Genomic DNA, 14,888 nt, shown 5'->3' with positions numbered 1-14,888 from the left:
TGGCTCGTGCATGCAATACATCCATGCCAGCAAAATGTTTAAATATAGTGCGATTAATTGATTTATTGATTATCATCCCAGGCCTGGTTACATGTGATTCTTCAGTTACGGAAAACAAAAACACACACAAAAAAATAAAAGGTCTTAAATGCTACAGTAGACAATAAAAATCATTTTGTGGTCTACAATGTTGCAGAAAAATAAAACCAAAATGTGTTCAGCACCAAGTATTAAATTTGGCTCTAAATCGGCTGGAATTCCTCATTTAAAATGAAGCTGTATTTTTGGATGATGAGATTATTAATATTTTATGATTAATAATAGGCCTTTTCTAAAAAAAAAAAAGAAAAGAAAAGAAAAAAAGAAGGACCTTCTAGCACTTTCTCCATTATCATCATTCACTGTCACTGGCATGTGACGGTAATAAGAACATGGGGGTAATGATGATTTTCACTATTTAATTCTAGAGTGCTCCCAAGACTCAGGAAACCATTGTGGATTAACAAAGCTGTCTACAGCTGCGTCAGACAAAAATGAAGACAAACCCCGGCCCTGACCTCACATCAGATTATCATAAATGGAATGGAAACATGTTCTGTAGTCAAACTGGCCGTTTGACATGACATTTCCTTTGACTGAAGAATCACCAGTGTCTGTTTTGCATGATCTGTAAAAGGAAGATTCAGAGTTTGCAAATACTGCCAAACCTAAACACTAAACTGTTTAAAAAGGTTTTATGGGGATATTTTATGGATATTTGGTGATACGTTTATTTAGTGCACAAGACAGCAAACTGTTTGGGTAAATATAGATGAGGTAATTAATTCAGAAAGTATTTGCAACTCCCTGCTGTTCATTAATGAGCTGAACTAGAACAAAGTGATCAGTGACTGTGTGTGTGTTTGTTTCTTAATCTGTTCGGTTTTCCTTCACACTCTCTTATCTCTCTTGTCCTCTCTGCCCTGCGTCACCGTCTGCACCTTCAGGAGTACAAACGAAAGCAGATAGAGGAGCAGCGGCAGGCGGAGCGGCTTCAGAGGCAACTCCAGCAGGAGAGAGCCTAACTGGTGTCTCTGCAGCAGCAGCAGCAGCAACAGCAACAGCAGCAGCAGGAGGGAAGACAAGCAGAGAAGAAGCAGCTCTATCACTACAAAGATGTCATCAATCCCAATGACAAGCCTGCCTGGGCTAAAGAGGCGAGTACTGTCATGCTTCATTTGAAAACGTGATTACTGTGGACTCCTCTCTACATTTACAGTGCAACGTTTTACCCACACAAAGTGACTACTACTACTAGTACTACTACTAGCACTACTACTTTAAACTGATGTAGACTCTGTGTTATATCCTAGGGACTCGAAACGTAATGATATTCCTCATAGTTTTCCAAACCACGTGTCCAACGCCACTTGCTGAAATGCAGCTCTGATCCTTAACAGAGCATACCCCACAAGTTTTCCAAAAGTTCTCTCCTTATTTTTCATTGATCTTACACTGACATAAAGCGATGACAGCCAAACCCAAATGTTCACATGTAGTCTGGTCACTGGCCATTGCATATAATTCTGCATCGTCGTCATCTGGTGTAAAACTACATTAACTGGTACAACACTGCTGTGACGACCCGCCTCAAAGAGACCAATATAAAATGATTGACATCTCTATTTTTAGGTTGATCAACCAGCTGCACTGTTTCAGCTTTAATGAAGCAGCCAGGTTTTAGAACAGGCACGGGAGCTGCTTTTAATCTGGCCCGCCAAACTTTTCCAAATTGTATTATTTATTTATATTATCATTGTACTTCTGCCTTTTCCCTGCAATACCCATGTTACCCCAATAGATGGTGTAGAAAATGATAAAAGCATTTTGGCACCTTAGCCTTTATGCATGACTTTTACATGTCATTTATGTTATATCACACGAATGCTCCAAAGAGTCATAAAGTTTGCCCACGCCTGTTTTAGAACTACATAGGGTTTATTATTAAAGCCATTGTTGTTAGTTTAGACTCAGGATAAAACCTAAAGGTGTAACAGAAACTCCAGACACAGTTGAGGTAACAGGTGACTAACAAAAAAACAAAAGCACTATACATTTCATGTTTGTTGTTTTGTAAATATTCTTTTCAGTAGGAAATATGAGACGCACAGTCACTGCAGGGAAAAGTCTATTTGCACAGGTCTAGGAGTTCATTCAGAGTTTATTGTCTGCTTTGTCTTGTCCAATGTTCTGTTGCTCACCTTCCTCTGAATCTGACACCCAGGTCCCTAAGCAGCAGCAGCAGCAGCATCAGCAGCATGCTCCTAGTAACCTGCCCCACCCCCAACTACGACATCACCAGTCATTCAACCAATCATCGTCATCCTCTTGCTGCCAAGGCCAACCCAGACACCAACCTCCCAGACGAACCCAATCCCAAATCCAGCCCCACGCCCCAAAGATTCCCCCGAACCATCTCCCATATATCCCAGAATCCTTAGATCCAGGCTGGAAACAGGAGATAAGTCAGCAGGTCAGAGAGTTCAGGGCCCAGAAACTGAGCCAGAGGGGCTGCAGTCCTGGACCATCCACGAAACAGAGCCGGTCTGCTGGTCAGGTCCCTAAGAAAGGCCCTAGTCAGAACCCTTCCAGTCCAGCACCCAACCCTAATCCTCTGAGGGCCAATAACCAGAGAGATAAGAGTGGAGACAGGCCTCTTTCTGCACCTGTAGAAGGCGCTGTTCTGGGACCAAAGTCTCCAGATCTACAGCTTAAGTCTCTTCAACCTCAAGGAAATATACAGAAATCCCAGTCTGGATCAAACAACCTTCTAAACCCTGCTGTTAAAATGGTTAGTGACAACCATCGTTGATAGTAGATCTTAATCCATAGACTAGATGAACTTAGTTAGAACTCTCTAACCCAAACTAAAGTAGATGTTAGCGTCTTCTCTCAGCCACAGCAGCCTTTCAGTGAGCCATGAATCGGAGGTTTCCTTTTTTCTCTCCTTCTCTGTGTCCTTTCCTGAGAGCACTCTCAGGTGTGTTTGTGCAACTCTGATTCTATTAGAGCTTATTTTTTCTTCGTGTGACCTTCCTGAGTCGGACTCTGCAAACATGCTCACACACGACCTGGCTGAGAGATAACTAACGAGTCATTGCCTCACTGAACACATGATGTCCCTGCTGTGTGTCTAACAAACTTTTGTCCTCTCCTGTAGAACCCTCCCTTTTGGATTACAGACCACCAAGACTAAATATATCTGGCTATATCTGAATTTAAAATTATTATATTCCCTGAGCATGATTCTCTTTCTTAAGATGGAGGTTGTTTCCACCCTTCAGTAAGTTTCCAACAGCCAAGAGATGGGATTGTTGCGTTGCATGAGTTGGATGTGGAATCTGCTGAGTTGAAAGTAGACTTGCAACAATCCTGTTAGCCACAAGTTTCAATCTTTGTTTTTCTTCTTCTACCTTCATAATAACGGCATTTTGTAGACGTGTTAGGAGACAGTGTTTCGATAATAGGCCTTCCTTGCTTTAGTACTTGACTTTAAAAGAGTATTTTCTCTTGGTTGCTAGTGCTAATGGCTAATACTCAAACTGGAGACCTCGGTGACTTTACTCACAATCCACTTTTGTTTTGTATCAAATTGAAAGCTATAAGATAAGATAAGATAAGAACACCTTTGTTTGTCTCACAGTGGGAACATTCTCAGCGTTAACTGCAGCAGAGAGCAGTACAGATTATAAGATTGCAGGTATCCAAGGATCTTTCAACTGCTAAATTAATTAGCATATTTTTACGAATGTGAGTTCTTATAACATATAAAAAGAGAAAAGTCTTTTGTGTTTGGTCAAAAATGACTAACAATTTTGAACCTCATTGTGGCATCCTGTTTACCCAGTACCAAGAGATAAAAAATAGTGAATAAAAATAATCTCTATGAAGGGTTTATTGGTTGAACTGGAATCTGAAAGAGAGTCACGAACGTACAGAAGGATTTTCTCAACCTATTAACACGAGTCAAAGAGAGTCACGAACGTACAGAAGGATTCATCTTATTTTTCTCAACCTATTAACACGAGTCTCAGCGATAGCGCACATGCTAACTACTGTGTACCCACAACGCACCAGGCTAAACCTGTTTGTGGCATTTGACTGGTGTCTGCTGCCGTCACCAGAAAGCACCAGCAATAAGAACAACTGTATCAGCAGCAGGTTTGGTGAAACAACATTTTCATTACAGAAATAGCCTTTGGGTGGTCCCCCAAACAAACAGGTAACATACAAAAAATTGACAACACATGCCATGCATACAGTACATGCAGTAGGGTGATCACAGTACAGAATAAGAGCAGTACTACTCTCTTGTGTTTTCTTCTAACTATAATCTGTCCATCTCCTGTAGGTCAGCTCGTGACGATGCTAACCCTAGTTTTGTCCATTCGCAGATCAAACGCCTTCTAGAAAAACTTCCTTAGTGTGAAGTGCAAACAAATCTTTTCATCTGCTCTAGAACACAGTGTTGCCTCCTTTTTGTTGACCAACAACAACTTTGAGGAATGCCACAGTCAACTATGTCACCATCAAAAATAATCCGACAGGATTATGAGCTCGTGTGGGATCAGAGAAAGCTCACACGGGGATATTTCCCATTTCTCAAGCATGTTTACTTGGCTGGAGACTGATACTGTGCCTTGCTGAGCTGCAGTTCATCCCCCTACAGGCCATTGAGAGGATTGTTTACAGAGGAAAGGGTGACTGTGAGCATTCCTCGGAGTTTTCTCTCACCACGTAACGGATAATCTTATAATCTGATTACCCTGGCTACGTGGTGTCTGAATAAATACAAAGGGAAGGAGCTCTTCTAAAAGTTAGTCAAAATATTTATCCAAATTTCAGTTAATTGATGGTCAAAGATGTGTCTACTGTAAATGTAAAGCCTGTGATATAAAAGTGCGTGTCCAAAAACAGGACACAATCATTTGGATAATATTTAGCTAGTTCTAGGTTAACTTTTGTCATCCGTTTGGCTAACGTTAGCATTCTTTTGCTACATATTTGTTTAAAATCTATCCCTGAAAGTTTTGTGTCTGTTTTGTCTCCCTGAACTTTGCTGTTTTGCTGCCCCCTATTGGCAAACACGTTTTTTTAGTTTAGTTTCCCTATTGGCAAACACGTTTTTTTAGTTAAATTTTCTTGGTTAAATGTTGTTTTTTTATTTAATTGATTAAATTTAAACTTTTTAAATTACGTTTTTTAATTGATTTAACTTTCAGGTAATGGGGATTAGCCTAGGTTTGCGGTATTTTTTTCCAAATTTGTTTTCTGTTAGATAAGTGTTTTATGTATTTTGTTATTCTAAAAAAATCATTTTAAATATTTGAAAATGTTACAAAGGCATTATTTAACAATGAGCCTCGATTTTTCTAACTTTCAGCTATTTCTCCTTCAGTTGAGGATAAACGTCGTTGCCAAACAATTAGTCAGATCTTTAGTCTGAAGTGACACAGTGTTACTGTGTGGGTTGGATGTTAGCTCACAGCTATCAGATTTAGTCTGTACACAAAATGCCAACGTCCTAATTCCTCAGCTGTATGTGGGACACACACACACACACACATTTTTCCAAAACAGATGGTTCGGGGAACAAAAAGATTTTAAAGACAGATGGTGGCAGATGAAGAGCCAAATCCAAACACTGGCCTCATCAACTTGTCATTATCGTCTCTGATGTTTCTCAAAACACCAACTCAGGCAGGATTTTCAGACACTGACTATAAAAAGAGTAAAGATGACCCATTTGGAAAAATTTTATTCTCAGCCAGGTCGCATTTTAAAATTGAACCTCATAGTCTTTCTTTTCCCACAGAAACTGAGCGATATTAAGTCTCCAAGGTGGATTGTGTGGTTGCTGGGGTGGGTGGGGCCGAGACCCTCTGCTGGTCAAAGTGCGATGATTGTTTGTGTCCAGGGTTGGGCTGTGAGTGACAGTGGTGGTATGTGTGGTGTCTCAGGTGGAGGAGCGATCTAAGCTGAACAGACAGAGCTCCCCAGCACTGCAGCACAAAGTGTCCAACCGCATCTCCGACCCTTCCCTCCCTCCCCGCTCCGAGTCCTTCAGCAGCGGTGGCATGCAGCCTGCGCCAACCCCACCCATTCACCGCTCCATTGAGCCACAGGTGTGTGTGTTTGTGTGTGTATGCTTGCACTAGGATTCTGAAAAGAAATAATCCTCACTTTCTCTTCTTGCCTTAATTAACAGACGTCCTAAAGTGCCTTTCACTCAGACTCCTGCAGGTTGTCTTTCCTCCTGCCGTCTAGGATGCCGTCTGTTTGCTCCCTGTGTTGATTTTCTATCAGAAATGTTATTCCACAGTCCTGCTTGTCCTCCCATGCGTCTTCTTGGTATCTAAAGAAGCAGCCCGGCAGTTTATAACACAAAACTGAGGAAACTTGTGGTTTAAGGTCACTGAGTGCTGCTCGTTCAGAAAAAAAGAAAATAAAAAATACGATAACATTTGTTTCGTCATCACACATCCTTCAGGTTTTTACAGACACGTTGTTAAACTTGCTTGTGGGCATGCTCAAAATAATAATGCAAATTTAATGCAATATGAAGTCACATTCAGCCCAGTTCAGTTCAACTGATTTCAGTATCATCCATGCCTGTCCTAGCTGCTGCCCAGTCAAAACTGGGAGGACAAAAAAAAGTTGTTTTTACCACATGAAGCTGTCCAATGAGACACCAGCTCAGCACATGTCCAGGTCCAGCCACTTCCTCAACTTTGGGAACAAGCAGCTGCATTGGATAATGATCATTTGGGTGAATAAGGAAGGCATCTAAACAGAGGGAGGAGTGTTGAAGTCAACTATGACACAGTATAAAAATCCTATGTAGTCAAAGTCAAAGAGACTGAGGTAAAGGCAGTGATTCTGTCATGTATTTTCTGTCACAAAATGTTTCCACACGCCCCTCCCAATCCTCCCCGACACACACCCCCGCAAATTGAAATACTATTGAAAATTTGATATCTGTACAAACCACTGTATGAGTTGCTGCCACCTAGTGACTGGAGGCTTGTTATGATTCAACCATTACAGCAGTGCCATATTTTATTGCTCCCCCGCCGCCCCCCAGGGGGCCCCACCCCACTATTTGAGAAGTACTGGGTAAAGGGGTCAGACAGGATTTATGAAAAGTCATTGTCTGTTTGCTAACCTCTAGATGAAGAAGGTGTTTTTCTCACTAACAGTACTCAGTGACCTTTGACCTTCAGTCTCTCCTTCACTAAATATGTACTTTTCTTTCTAAAATCGTAAAACCACTGGACATCTTTTCAAGTTTTTTTTATCTCCACTTGCCTTATTGTCCTCTGTCCTCCTGCTGTTGTCCATCTCCTTCAACAGTCCTTCCTTACTCACTGTTTCTCTCCAACCCTGTGCCTCATAGATGGCTCACCTGGTTCCAGTGAAAACCCACTCTGGCTCCATGTCCGGTTCCCAGTCCCTGCAGGACCAAACGGGCACAGTCCTCAGTGAAGGGATTGGAATGGTGTCTCAAAGACCAGATATGCCGCGGCAGAACTCTGACCCCACTTCTGATACCCCTGGTCCACAGCTGCGCGTCACCAGCAGAGAGGAACGAGATCGCGATCGAGACAGGGACCGAGATCGAGACAGGACGGCGTGGTTGAGAGAAGAAGAATTTCCACCGAAGGTAAAAAGATCATATATCAATTTGTATTCAGCAAAATAGAAGGAAATCAAATAAAAAAGTCCAAGTCCAAGGAGAGTCTTGAGAAAAAAAATTAATTGGGTATTCAGAGTTTATATTCCTAGTCAGAATTATTCATCAAAATATTCTTTTAGGGGATGGGAAAGTCTTCTCTTGTGACAGAGTTAAAAAAAATAAACAACTAAAATTGAGATAGAATTAGATCCAAGTTCAAGTTCCATATTGACATGTTAAAATCAAGATCATGACCTAATTCAAGTCACTCAGTTTTTAATCCAGTTCACGACAAGGAAGTCAGAGTTAAAGGCAGTCCTTAAAGTCAGTGTCCTCAAAGCTTTCTGTCTAGTGTTTAAGGAGTTACGGGTCTTTATATGTTTTGTAGATAATATAGTAATAGTCCAATTCATTTTAATGATATATGTGAATTTATTTACAGACATATTTACAGATATGATTTTTAATATTCATATTGTTATTTCTATCATTTGGATTAGTTAAAAAGAAAAACTGCGTACATTAAATATATTTAATCACGAGTAATTAAAATTTCTCACAGTTTATCTTGATTAGTTTTCCTGTGATTAATTGTAGTTCATTTTAATTCATTAACTTTTTTTTTAGCATTTTTTAACCTTTCTTAAGGCTTCAAAATCAAAACGAGTGGAGACTAAGACCAAAGGAGTTTAAATAATTGCGAAAATAATAATTATAATAATACATTTTCTTTGGGGGCAAAATTGTATCAATATTGACATGTAGTCATGGGCCAGATGTGGAGGTTTCTTGGATCAATATTGACCCCCAGGCCAACAGTTTGAGACCCCTGCTCTGTGCAGTAGTGGCAGTAAGAATTTATTTTTTTCTTTAAAGTAACTTTAAAAAGTCAAAGAGTCCTCCTGAGTGAGCAGCTCCTCATACTCCAGGGCAGACGTCTCCTCTCCAGTCACCCTGATGGTAAAAATGACAGAGCAGAGGATCAGCTTACAAGGGTTTAATCAGCATGTACAGCAAAAAAGGATAAACTGTCTAAATCAAACAACAGGATATCAAATGCTCCACTTAAGTCTTTTTTTTTTACCTAACGTTTAATGTTTTATTGAAGCTAGGTCATATTTTACAGCAGAGCGTTTAAAGCAATGAGACATGCACACAAAACGTTTTTTGATTGATGCTTCGTCTTCTCACTGCTACAGTAAATGTAAGCAGCAGTAGTGATTTTCTCCTCTTTCTTTATATGTGTTCATGGTTCAGATTCCACAAAGGACCACATCCATTTCTCCAGCTCTAGTGCGGAAGAATTCTCCCAACGGAGGAGTTGGTCTGGGTCCACGCACTGGTTCTCAGCTCATACGGGCCAGGTACAGAACAGAACATTGGATGATTCTTATCCAGCCTAACCGATGGCTCCATCTGATACTCAGTCTGATATTGGTCAAAATTTTAGGATCTAACATAAAAAAAAAAAACGTGACACATAAACCCAAATGCTCCCCTTAACTTTGAGCGACATGCCAGCAACGGCAGCCCGCGGCATGCATGTTACCATGGTGTATTTTAAAAGTTCTAGAAGTACAGTGATCTCTCTCCTATTGAGGTAGTTGCGTTCCAAGACACACACAGCGAAAAGGAAAAATCCGCAAAGTAGAGGCGACATAGTTGCATTATTTATGTATATATTAACCCCTTACAAACCTCTCCCACACTGTTATCAACCCTCCCTAGACTGCGTTACGCTTTATCACACAATTATATGCACAGTAATGCACAGTAAAAAAAAAAAAACTTAAAATACTGTGATATAGCAAAACTCACGCCAGATTGGATTAAAGAAAATCTGCGATGTACTGAGAGAGCAAAAGGAGAACCGCGATATATAGAGAGGGAACACTCTTAATATGAATTAAATTTTTTTTTTCTGGAAATACATATTCTACAAGTGACTGCTCAGGAGCAACAGAATGTAGTCCAGTAAAGTTTGCCAGGCCTAAAGTAGGCCCAGAAGAACAGCGTCTTAGTTGACATTCGGTTGAGATGTGACCCTCATGCTGGATATCAACTGTGGGCCAGATATATAGAGAGGGAACACTCTTAATACGAATTAAAAAATTTTTTTTTCTACAGCCGTATGACATTAGTGGCCAATTTGGTTTAAGCCACTTAAATATTTAATTTTCTAAAAAAAAATTAAATCTGTAATGTTTGGTAAATTACAGATGTTAGACTTGAATTTTAAGCTTTAAAAATCAACCTGTTTGAAAGTTTGAAAGTAAACAGTTTTGAATGTATTTCTATAATTAATGTGAAACAGGATTCCTCCTGTTAGATTAGGATTGTCACACGTCTGCTGTTGTTGCAGTAATCCAGACCTGAGGCGCTCGGAGCTTTCTCTGGAAGCCATGCTACAAAGAACCTCCTCCAACTCCTCCTCTTCCTCCTCACCTTCATCTCAGGGAGGATCATCAGAAAGGAGAGGTACAGATCTCTGAAGAGAAAATAACTCTGTTAAATACAGACAAGGTCACTGGAGCTGGTTTACTCTTCAGAAATGTTGTCAACTGTTGACATTTTCTTCCATCCTGGGAAAACAGCCGACAGTTCCAACCTTGGTTGTTTTTCCCACGACCCTCTTCGTACCTCGGTGTGACTCCAGTGTGGTTCAGGATGTTGTCAGTCTCAGTTCTGCTCTGTTCCACATGTCAGATTCGCCCTGTTTGATATCAGCCTCCAGAGACACGAAGACAGAGAGTAGCAGAGGGAGATAGACAGAGGTTTAGGGTTAGACAGATGTTCCAAACATCCGTCTTCCATGATGTGCACGGATCTCACTCAGACAGAAACATGACGGAGGGACAAGGCCGGGGTTTGGTAGGATTCTGGGGGGTTTTTTTGTGTGGTGGTGTGATGTTGTGGCCAAACAGAATAATTGAGTTACTATGTCGAGGGTTACACCAGGGGATCGTCTTGTATCTGTTAAAAACCCTTATTGGTGTAAATTTAATGAATTTCTAAAATTTACTTCATCCGATCATGAAATGATTTTTACACAAAATTGAATAAAATGAAGTCAAAAAACTCATGTCAGTGGAGACAGAAAACACCGATGGCCATAAATGTCAACAAAATTAATATAACACAGAAAGAGTTGAATTGAACTTTCTTTTCTGCAGGTCAAAGCATGCTGGGAGATTCCCCACCAGGAGCCAATCAGGAGTCTAGGTCCAAACAGGAGGATGACCGTGAATCAGCCCGACCCAGCAGACCTGCTGTGAGTGTTGTTTTTGTCCTCTCTCTCTCTCTCTCTCTCTCACACACACACACACACACACACACACACTTTGTTTTGTAAGCCGTTCACAGACATAACCCATTCCCTCGCTCCTTATCCTGATCTTAACTGTTACAAATAAATCCCTCTTTTTGCTCCCCTGAGTCTAATCTGATCATAATTCTAATCCTAACTCTAAACTCAATCTTGAGCCTGGGAAATACTCTTACTCTGAAGGACACTAAAAATGTCCCCACTAGTAGCCATTCCAGGAACAAACACACTTTACACAGTCTTTAGGTGAAGTGTTGTCCAACCTTTTTTGAAACACGACACATGTTTTGCACCACTAAATAAAAAGTACGTGTGATGAACTTCTGGTTCCACTTTACTTCCTCAGCGTGAATCTTTTTAGTTGAATACATTGCTAACTTACTCACAGGGATTTGAAGAAAGACACCAAGATCTTCTTCAACAGAGTCTCTCTCTCTCTCTTTTAGTTTATTTATAGCCATCTGCTTCCACCTAGTGGTAGAGTTTTCCATGTGGCACTGATGGATGAAGACAAATTACAGTAGCTGCAGTAAATAAATAACGGTTTTCAGGTCAGTCAAGTGAATGGGACTATGGGACACCTCCTGGTCAGTCACAGTACAGCGGTTTGGAATTCACTGTTTCGGGGTATCTTCTAAAATCTCTTCTTTATTCTATTTTCTATATCATTTCACTCTCCCTCTCTCTCTCTCTCTCTCTCTCTCTCTCTCTTTCCGTCACCCATCAGAGCTATAAGAAAGCCATAGATGAGGTCAGTGACCATCCATACGGCTGCTTGTTTTTATTTGACCCTTGTTTTTCCTTCTTATTTTTGGCTTTTCTACAGCCTTTCTTCTTACCCCGGCATGGTGGCGTTTAACTGAGACTACAGGGTGGTGATGGTGATGGTGATGGTGATGGTGATGGTGATGGCGATGCATGTGTGCTTCCACACACAACACACACAGCTTAGAGGGTGTACAGTGGATATACAAAAGTTAACACAGCTTTTGTTTTAATGCCAGGGTTTTTAATCGTAAGCCCCCAAAGAATGCTGCTGCCACCACTAGGTGGCACAGTAGGTATGCTGCGTGTCTTTTTGCCACAAGCGGTGTATTCCTGGAAATTCTGAAATAAATGTCTCGCTGTCGTTGTTGCTCTTTGACAGAGGAGGGTGTTCTACTGTCATTATATATCCATTGTACGTCGACACCTGTGTGCATGCAGCGTGTGTGTTTATATGTGTGTGTGTGAGTGTGTTACCTCTGAACTGCCTCCTCATCTCTCCTTATGTTTTCCTTGGTCTAGAGGAGCTGGTAACGCCCCCCCCCGCCCCCCCCAAACCCCCAGTCTGCATGATGACTCTTGGCTCGGGTGAATAGGGTGGGGGGGGGGGGGGAAGAGGGGGGGGGGGGCCGGGGCTCATGATTATATGGAATGATTGTTAACGAAGGCTGAATATTGAGAGTATTTTCTCCTTGAAAGTTTGATTTCTGTCTTTTTTGAAGAAGTGGCGATAAAGACAGAACAACATGCTGCTGAAATCACACGCCCCCACTGTCCTAAAAGAGTCGCTGCTTTTTTCAAAAGTTAAATATTTGATTTTTAAAAAAGTCTGTTTTGATGGACTGATTGGATCATTTTGTTCTTTTTTTCACAATTAATTATTTTTATTATGTTTATCAAAACTTTTGAGTTAAAAAAACTACACCAGTGGTTTCCTGTGGTTTCTACAGCGCCCCCTGTTGTAGCACAACATCAACACATTCCCAGCTATTGCCTCAAAACTCCGCTGAATTTTATTTAGAAGCCTGTATTTTCTAAAAACAGAAAGGACAAAAAAAAAGGAAATTTACTGATCAGTGGATTGTCCCACTGTGCTACACTAAAAACATTTCTCAAGAATGCTGCGTCCCCCAGAGTAGGGCCCGCCCCATACTTACAGAACCACTGGTACACACTAACATTATCAATAGGAAAATATGGCAACCTGGTTGATGCAAGGTTGTATTTTCTGAAAACACAGCCACATACCGCAATGTTGAAAACTGACAAAAAAGGAAAGTTTTCCAATTTATTCAAAAAATTAGACAACAATTTGTCTAATTTTTTATTTTATTTTGGTGGCACAAAAAGTTCTGACAAATAAGACACAGAGTAGTTTTGGCTTTTTATTTTTACTTAAAAAAACATGGTGTGTGTTTGAACTCTTTTCCACTATGACTGCGTTTATTTTCACATTTGTTTGGTGAAAACCAGTTCCTCTCTGCTGCGGCTCTTCATCTTTCACTTTTTTTACAGAAAAAAAAAATCTTCTTTCAGATCAGCACTTTGTTGTTTTGTGGAGACGACAAATCAGTTTATGTTGCTGGTACCAGCTGATCTTCTGTGCTCCTCTGATTGACAGGCGTTTTTTTCCCCCTCTTCTCCTCTCCAGGACCTGAGTGCTTTGGCAAAGGAGCTGAGGGAGCTGAGGGTGGAGGAAGGCAGCAGACCTCCTGTCAAGGTGATCTGGTGACATTACATACTGTAACAAGCAACTAGGTTTACAAACACAAGCCTGAAGTAGCAACACAACTTTTAATTTCTCCTCCTCCACCCCCTCGTCATTGTCGTGTCGTTGGACAAGAGCACAAACCACTCTAACACAGTGTGGCTCTTCCGGTCGGTGTTCTACAGTGTTATATATGTAACCAGTTTAACCAGGTCCCGACCAATGAGAGGCGAAGAGGGCGTGTCATGTAGAGCGGTGGCCTTTTTTGGTGTTGTGGATTGAAATTGTAACAGGAAATATTAGGGATTTTTGCTAACTGGACAGAGACTTGACAAACAGGAACCAGTCTAAATTAGCCGCCACTAAAGGCGGTAAAAGAACTTGACCTGTGGGTATCGATATTTTCACGGCGATGTCCTGAAAAAAAGTGGTTTATTATTCAACATCTCTGGACAAACACCATAGTTGTAGAAAACTATTTTCCCAGTACATTACTGCCATCTCGTGTTAATATGTGATATAACACTTTTTTTTCACCCGCTCCTTCTCGCTGCTGGCAAAAATGAACTTTTAACCTATTTTTATTTATATAGCCCCAACCCCAAAATGCATTTGTCTCAAATGTATTCAGCCAACCAAATTAACTAATTAAGTAGGAAAACATCTGTACCAGATCCTGGCTCCATGTAACAGTCTGTCTCTGCAAAGGCAGAAAGGAGAATTGTGGGAGACAGAAGGGGGCGGTACAGTCACACAAATGCAGTAACATTAGTTTTTTATTTTTTATGAATGATAATACAGTATTAATATCAAATATTGAATATGTTCTTGTCTCTTTAGAGTAAATCACATCGACCAATCAAATGTGTTGTTTTTCCTCGAAGATTATGAATGGTTGAAAAATCTTCCTCTCTCGTGATAAAGGTGACAGACTACTCGTCTTCCAGTGAGGAGTCAGAGAGCAGCGATGACGACGGGGAGACAGTAGGGCATGATGGGACAGTGGCTGTCAGTGACATCCCTCGCATCATGTAAGTTTGTCTCTGTTTGTTTAATTCTTTTTTTTTCTTCGGTTCCTGTCAGTGTCTTCTTGAGACAAATTGCTTTGTTAACGTCTTGGGTTTGTGTGTGTGTGTGTGTGTGTGTGTGTGTGTTGCAGGCCTGCAGTTCAGAGCAGCAGTGAGTCGTACGGCGGCCTGACTGAGGGCTCCCTTGGAGAGGCGTACAGTAATAGCTCCAAGGACAGCACTCTGGTAATGAGAGAGGTAATGAGTACACACTGAACTCCTCCTGTGTCTCCAATGTTGTATCTTTTATTTTTATCCTCTCCTCAATACTCTCACAAACCCATACAGAATCTCCTTTCCCCCAATCTG

At 40.9% G+C, this 14,888-nt stretch overlaps 1 protein-coding gene across 1 annotated transcript in view; it reads left to right on the top strand.

Moving 5' to 3' along the window:
* The window catches only part of tnika (TRAF2 and NCK interacting kinase a), a 75,531-nt gene that overhangs the window by 52,952 nt on the left and 7,691 nt on the right, over window positions 1-14,888 (top strand). The window contains 9 exon segments of the mRNA XM_017034099.2: window positions 987-1,196; window positions 6,000-6,164; window positions 7,436-7,702; window positions 8,972-9,078; window positions 10,077-10,192; window positions 10,888-10,985; window positions 13,456-13,524; window positions 14,437-14,543; window positions 14,672-14,777. Coding sequence (XP_016889588.1) covers window positions 987-1,196; window positions 6,000-6,164; window positions 7,436-7,702; window positions 8,972-9,078; window positions 10,077-10,192; window positions 10,888-10,985; window positions 13,456-13,524; window positions 14,437-14,543; window positions 14,672-14,777 — 1,245 coding nt within the window.

The sequence above is a fragment of the Cynoglossus semilaevis genome, chromosome 1 (genome assembly GCF_000523025.1).
Source record: "Cynoglossus semilaevis isolate Cse_v1.0 chromosome 1, Cse_v1.0, whole genome shotgun sequence".
Classification (NCBI taxonomy): Eukaryota; Metazoa; Chordata; class Actinopteri; order Pleuronectiformes; family Cynoglossidae; genus Cynoglossus; species Cynoglossus semilaevis.
This window is presented reverse-complemented; position numbering and strand designations above follow the sequence as displayed.